This window comes from Cryptomeria japonica, chromosome 3, assembly GCF_030272615.1.
Source record: "Cryptomeria japonica chromosome 3, Sugi_1.0, whole genome shotgun sequence".
Taxonomy (NCBI): domain Eukaryota; kingdom Viridiplantae; phylum Streptophyta; class Pinopsida; order Cupressales; family Cupressaceae; genus Cryptomeria; species Cryptomeria japonica.
The window spans coordinates 322,157,239-322,164,894 of record NC_081407.1 but is presented as its reverse complement, the minus strand read 5'-3'; the positions used below and the strand labels follow the sequence as shown (position 1 = coordinate 322,164,894).

The 7,656-nt window shown below is 35.2% G+C and overlaps 1 protein-coding gene across 1 annotated transcript; it reads left to right on the top strand.

Annotated features, from left to right (window-relative positions):
• Positions 1-381: 381 nt before the first annotated feature.
• Positions 382-7,409, top strand: LOC131874128 (disease resistance protein RUN1-like). The gene is made up of 2 exons (XM_059217371.1): positions 382-482; positions 5,270-7,409. Exons 1-2 carry the CDS (start codon positions 382-384, stop codon positions 7,407-7,409), a joined length of 2,241 nt encoding a protein of 746 aa, XP_059073354.1.
• Positions 7,410-7,656: the final 247 nt, after the last annotated feature.

The following is a 7,656-nucleotide window of genomic DNA, read 5'->3' as shown; positions in this document are numbered from 1 at the left end:
TCCCAATCTAGCTTCTCACTAAGGGATAAAGAGGGGGCTTGGAATTATATGTCTTCAAGGAGCAACGGGGGCAAGAATTCACGTAGATGCACTTTGTGTATTCATGATTCGGTTGGTGATTTGTACATCACTTGAGGAAACATTAGACACACTTATAGGAGATGTGGACTTTCAGACGAAAGGTGTCTCATGTGTAGATGTTTGGTTGCCGATTTTCATATTATAGGAGGGACTGTTTCCACAAAAATTGAGAAAACATTAGACACACTTGGGGGAGATGTGGACTTTCAAATAAATTATGTCTCATGTGTAGTAGTAGAGGAGGTATTAGACACGCTTGAAGGAGATGTGGAATTTTTGAGGAAATGTGTCCCATTGTGCATGGAGGTTGGGAACACTTTTATGTTATCTCGTGTTGTGAAAATGGTTGTAAGTTCTACAGTAAAGAGATCCCCATATGCAGTCAATTCAGTGTTTCCTGGGTGAGTGAGGAGTACTGGTGAAGGCACTTCATCAAAGTCTCTAGAACAGTTGTGTTCAATCCTTGCAATATTCTACTCTGGTTTGAATTATGGTAATAAGGGCGAGATGTTGGAGAATATTACATTAGTTTTAGTTTATATTAATAAATAGTTAAATAAATTATTAGTTGTTGGAAAGTTACTTTCTAGTAAGCGATTTTTGGTATTTATATGGTCAAATAATGGCTTTATATAGCCAGTGCACATCAATGTAAGAACTATCCAAATGAATCAATTAAAAATTGAGTTTTGTTTTTCTTTATCTCCACTTTCATCAAAAGTGGGAGAGGGTAAGCATGCAATAAAATATATAAAGTGAAATGAGCATGTGAAGCACAAAATTAATATTAATAAAGATGGCCAATGTATTAAACCAATAAAGGAAAACACATGAATGGTTCATTTAAGATATAGGAATATAATTATATATATTATAGTGATACTCATATATCATTGACCAAATCTTAGAGCTTTAACCTCATCCTCTAAAAGGTCATTCTTGTGATATGTATGCAATGAGATCCTATCCTGTGTTTGTAAAATAATCTCTAAAATATCCATGTCATATCATTAGAATCACAACTAGGTTCAACTACAATACTAATAAGAGAGCTAAACACTAAGGGTTTATGAATTCTTTTATGTAATAAGATTTGAGATTGTGAAGTGTGAGTGAACTAGGTTAAATACTAGGTTCAAATTGATAAATTTAAGCATAAACAACAAGATAAAAAATTGGTAATCAACACATAATCTCATATCTAGAAATGAGATATAGGGAGGAACTTGTAGCTGCAATCTAGAGCAAAAATTATTACACAAGGTTGGAGGGTGTCTTGGTAAACTAAAAGTTCCAAATTCTAGATCAATAGGTCCCATAGCTCTATCTCCATGAAAATAAACCAAAAACTATTGGACATAACTGGAGGGTACCCTACTCTAGATATTTCTACCTATTCAATCTCTAGGATCATCTATCTCAATCTACTTTGTACCTTTGTAGCCTCCTCTATGGTTGCATCTCAACATACACACACAAAAATAACGAAAAATGGTTGTGCTATATAAGGGTTTACTTTAGTCAAACCCTATGTTGGTCTTCCTACCTCCACAATAACTATGATGATGTAATGGAAGTTATTGTAATAATGAAATTAAAGAAATAAAATGTTTATACCTTAGGTATTAAAACCTCTCATTGAGTTTCACATAAAGATGGTGATATAATGCTCTTTAGATAAGTCCTCCTAGTGTTGATGTAATAACATGATAATAAAAAACGGTTGGTGTGTGCCTTTTTCTACCATCTATGTTCTTTGGTTTGGGTTGTTTTGTTCATGGTGGCTCGCTATGTTCCATTTGTCTATTGGCCCTCAATGGATGGTATCTTTGGTGTGGTTCTTGGGACTTTTGATCCAAAGGGGCTGGTAGTTTTTATGGGCTCTTTCTCTTGGGTTTCCTATGTAAACATACTGCCCCTTGAAAAATTTTGCATCACAAAAATGGAGAGAGCACATAGAGGAGGTAGGGTTTTGGGAGGTAATAAAGATGATGGGGAGGATGGGGATCCAGACAGGGATGATGATCCTTTTCTGAGGGGTTTTCTTGTTTGATGCATGCCTTCTTCTGCCCTTCATGTTCTATGGTTTGGGTTGTTCAGTTCATGTTGGAGCTATGTTCTCTTTGTTTGCTATCCCTTTATGGATGGTGTCTTTGGTGAGGCTCCAATTTTGGTGTGATCTCTTCTTCGGGATTTTGATCCAAAGGGGTTGGTGGTTTTTCGAGGCTCTTTCTCTTGGGCTGCCTATGATCATCTGGTTCAAGTTTTTGGTGGCTACTCTATTAGGATCTATCCCCTCGGGGTTTCTTTATGGCGACCTCTTTTCTCTTTGGGGGCTGCTTCTTCAATGTTCTTTGGGACATGAGCTTCTTTGGATTCAGTTTTATATTTTGGGTCCTTTCTTCCATTTCTCTGGCTCTCCTTTAATCTCCTATTGAGGTGGAGATCCCGTTGGTGGGGTTGGCCAGGTTTTGGGTTTCCTTCCTGCATTTCTTCATCTTAGGTAATCCTATTAAGATGGATGGCTCTTCTATTGAGGTGGAGAGTGGCTTGGTGGGTGATGTTGGTAGGAGCTTCTTAGGGGCTTTCACTGCCCTAGTTTTGGTGGGTGTTTACCTTGTTGTTCTCCTCACCTCACTTTTGTTTCTCATCCATTTTTCTCCTATTGAGGTGGAGACTTTGGTGGTGCCTGTCTGATTGGTGAGCAGCTGGTTTATGTTTATGCTTCTATTTAAGGTTCTAGGAGCCTTTCTAAAACCCAGTTTTCTAGAATAATTTTTATGTCCTTTTTATTTGGTTTTGGAAATGATAGTTATGGGAGCCATTTCAAATCCTGTTGTTGTTTTGAAAAGGTTATGGGAGCCTTTTAAAAACCTAAATACCCAGATGTTTTGTAAATGTTACTGGTTTATTTTTTGCGGTCTTAAGGTTATGAGAGCCTTGTCAAAACCCATGTTTTAGATTGTGTGAGCCTTTCAAAACCCTCTATCTATGTATCTCTTGGTTATGGGAGCCGTGTCAAAACCCATGATTTCAAGCTATGGGACTTTGGTAAAACCCTTGTTTCAGGTTATAGGAGCCTAGAAAAACCCTTTGTTTATGTATCTTTGAGGTCTTTTTTTTGTTGGCTCTGACCTCTTTGGTGGTTCAACCAGTTCTTTGATGTTCATTCTCTAGTGTTGGGCTTATGTTCGACTACTGTTAGTTTATGCCATTTATAGTTATATATTTTCTCTTCTTGTGGGTTATAGATCCCCGTAAAATCCTTCAATAAGGGGTTTCTGATCCCATCAAAACCTATTTTTCCTCATCAAAACCATGATAAAAAAACATAATCCATCATGAAATCATACTTGAAGATAGGTTGTTGTAGCTTACTACTCCTTGTATTGAAATTTCGTATTGATTGAATTGAATTAGGAATCTTGAATTGTGTTAATACGCTTCGTGAATGATTAAAGATTTCTTTATGTAGGGTTTTCAAGGTATTTAAAAATTTAGGTGAACATCCAATGATTAAATGAAAACATTGAGATTAGATCACAAATTATAGAGGCTAACACTCATAGGCATTTGAGTTTGGGCCCCTTTGGGAACAAAATTTGTAAAAAATCCTAACAAAAATTATTAAAAACCCTAAATAAAATCTATAGAAATTGTGAAAACCCCTTCTAAAAATCTCGTGGATTTCTTTTACAAGTAATTATGGGTAGAAACCCTCATAAAAAGCCTCATAAATTGCAATTTAACTCAAAAAAATGGTTGAATTCCAATGAAATAAGTGAAAATTTACAGCCAACAAAATTAAAATGGATAAAAATCATTTTTTACATGGAAAAGTTTGAGAATTTGCTTGTTTGTGATTTTTCAAGATTTTCCTATTTTTTCTAAATTTATGCTTTTGTGACTTAATTTATGTGCGAATATATTAAAGCAATGTAAAATTAAATTCATTTGATCTAAACAAACTAGACTAATTTGAGATAAATTAGATTAATCATATTATTTCAACTATGTTAAAATTAACTTAATTGTCTAGATATAAAACATATACGATATTAAATTAAGCCATAAATTATTGTGAAATTAAATTAACCCAATCTTATAATTTCAAATGATCTAGACTTAAGTTATTTATTTAGATATAGAAAATATATGACACATTTGAACATGAAATTAAGTAAATTTATTTGAAATAAATTGAACACATTCAAATTAAGTGGCTTGATTTCAAGAGTATTCAATATAATAGAGAGGGTTCTACTTGGACAATACTTAGGTGGATTCTAATATAATAAATGATGTATGAAATTGTATAACTGAAATACTAAAATTTTAGTGTATAATTCAAATGTATGTCTCAAAATCTACAAACTACTTGTGTATTCTATTAACGTTCAAATCTATACTTGTGTATTTTAGAAATGATCTTTAAGATGCATGAAATTGATTCGAAAGATTAAAAAATAATGTTTAGATGCATGAAATTGATTCGAAAGATTAAAAAATAATGTTTAAGATGCATGAAATTGATTCGAAAGATTAAAAAATAATGCTTAAGATGCATGAAATGGATTCACCACAATGTTATAATTATAGGGCCTAATTAGATAAGTGTCTCAAAATTTGCAAGCTAGTTCTGATTTACTCTGGTGCAAATCTACATGTGCAACTTTGATCTTCTTATATGAATTTAAACTTATGTTCATGCAAATTAATTGAAAAAATTGCTTGGTTTAATATGTTAATATCTCAATTTAGTGACAGATTAGTGATGTTGTAAACACTTTTGAAGAATCTATTGAATTGTGAGGATCACATTTTCCATTATTAGAACCCTAAATATATAAATCAACAATTTTGAAACAATGATTAACCATATTATATCTTTGATAACATATTTATTATGACTATTATAAATTTGTTAAACCAATTAATTGTTGAATGTTACTTATTTCTATCATTAACTCGTGTATCTCGCATGCGCTTTCATAATATATAGAATAATATTTTGTTATTATCCAAACTCTCTCTTCCATATGATATGTTCTCAACTTATGCTACCTTCGGCTGTGGTGCCAAAACAGTCTCTCTTCTAGTAGTACTGCATTTCCCATTGACCTGCACTGGTCATTGGGGAACATTAATTTACATCTCTCTTTAATGTTATTAAATCGGCTGTGTGCAGTGTGGAAGCGCAATTAGTAAAGACTCTGGTGAATGAAGTGATCAAGATATTCAACAGAGTACCGTTAGATGTTGCCAAGCACCCTGTGGGACTGAAAAGCCTGACCAACCATCTCATCCACAAATTTATACTCAATTCAGAGGAAGGTGTGATCAAAGCTGGATTAGTAGGCATTGGTGGTATTGGTAAGACCACACTTGCCAAGGCTATGTACAATCGAGTTTCTTCTAAATTTGACGCTACCTCGTTTGTGTTCAATGTCCGTGCTACTGCTGCAGAGGGCAGGGACTTACCAAAATTGCAGAAAAAAATTCTTGAAGATTTAATCAAGTATGATGGAAAAGTGGACAGTGTGGACGAGGGCATAACTTTGTTCAAGGATCGTTTGGGACGAAAACGTGTACTTCTGATTTTAGATGATGTGGATAGTATGGAGCAATCAAATGCTTTGGTTGGTAATTGGCTGGGCCCTGGTAGCAGAGTTATTATTACAACCAGAGACGCACAAATTTTTCATCTGGCAAAAATTTCATCTGAATGGATCCACGAGATGAGTGGATTGCAGTTAAATGAAGGTCTCCAACTGTTTAGTTGGCATGCCTTTCTCAGAGCATCTCCAATTACCACGCACGAAGATCTGTCCAATAGAATAGTGGAGGCTTGTAAGGGGCATCCTCTTTCACTGGAAGTGATTGGATCGTTCTTGTATGAGCAGAAAAACCCAGATTGCTGGACAGAAACCCTTCACAACATTACTCAGCACCCAGAGATTCATGATAGACTCAAAATCAGTTACAATGCCCTTAGTGCAGATGAAAAAGAAATATTTCTCGACATCGCTTGCTTCTTCATAGGAGAAGACAAGTATTTTCCCATTGTTTTCTGGAAACCTTTGTGCAGGATGGTAGAATCAGCTATACATAGTCTTTCCCTGAAGTTACTGGTAAGAATTGACGACAATGGTGTGTTTGATATGCATGACCATTTGCGAGATATGGGGCGAAACATCGCTGAAAGAGAGCGTACCCGACTATGGAAGGCAGTTGATTTAAGAACCATATCCAATGACAACAATTTCTCTCGCCTTCAATTGAATGGAGGTAATCCACCAAGGCCTGAAACATCGTACGGATCTGCTCTTCGATTTCTTCACTTGGAGGATGTGCCCATTGACGGAACCACGCGAGCCATGCTTTCTCCAACTTTGATATGGTTACGGTTGCAAAATTGTCAGAAGCCATTTCAGTTCAGCAACTTTTGTCGCTCTTTAATACAACGGCCATTTCGGTTCAGCCTTGTGCATAGGATTTCGGATTTGAGGATAATGCAAGTACATGGCGATATTTACAGCTTTCAACATTCACTCTCTAAAATTCTGGGCAACTTGTCACAGTTACAGCATTTAGAGTTGAGATACTATAAAAATTTAAATAGTCTCCATAGCATTGGCAATCTGTCAATGCTGCAGTGTTTAGATTTGGAATGGTGTACAAATTTAAAAAAACTTTCTAGTACCATTGGCACTCTGTCACAGTTACAGATTTTAAAGTTGAGATACTGTAAGAAATTAAATAAGCTCCTTGATAAAATTGGTCATATGTCAAAGCTGCAGCATTTAGATTTGGAAGGGTGTACAAAATTAAATAAGCTTCCTCAAACCATTGGCAACCTATCACAACTGCAGTATTTAAATTTGAAAGGCTGTAAGAAATTAAATAAGCTTCCTGATAGCATTGGCAACCTATCAGAGCTGCGGCATTTAGACTTGAGATGGTGTGAAGATTTAAATAATCTCCCTGAGACCATTGGCAGCCTATCACAGCTGCAGTATTTAGACTTCGCAATGTGTGAGAAATTGAACAGCCTCCCTGATAGCATTGGCAGCCTATCACAGCTCAAGCATTTAGACTTGGCAGGATGTGCAAATTTAAATAAACTTCCTGATAGCATTGGCAACCTTTCACGGCTCAAACATTTAAACTTGCACTGGTGTAAGAAATTAAATAACCTCCCTGATAGCATGGGCAACCTATCACAGCTCCAAGATTTAGACTTGAGAGAGTGTGAGAATCTAAATAACATCCCTGATAGCATTCAGAGCCTATCAAATCATGGGCTGCGAATAGAGGGCACATTGTGAATGAGGAGGAGTCTTATTGTTGATGGCAATGGTGGGAAGGAGAGATTGAAGGTGAGTTAATTCTCTTGTTTAGAGTAGGAGATGCAATATGCAATTTTTTCTAATTTGATGCATTTGTGTTTGTATAGATATCTTATATACATCCATCAATAATAAATAGAAATTTGTATAATTTTATACATTCTTTTAATTAGCTTACATTAATCAAGAAAACTAATTTTCTTTTACAATACTTACATGAATATAA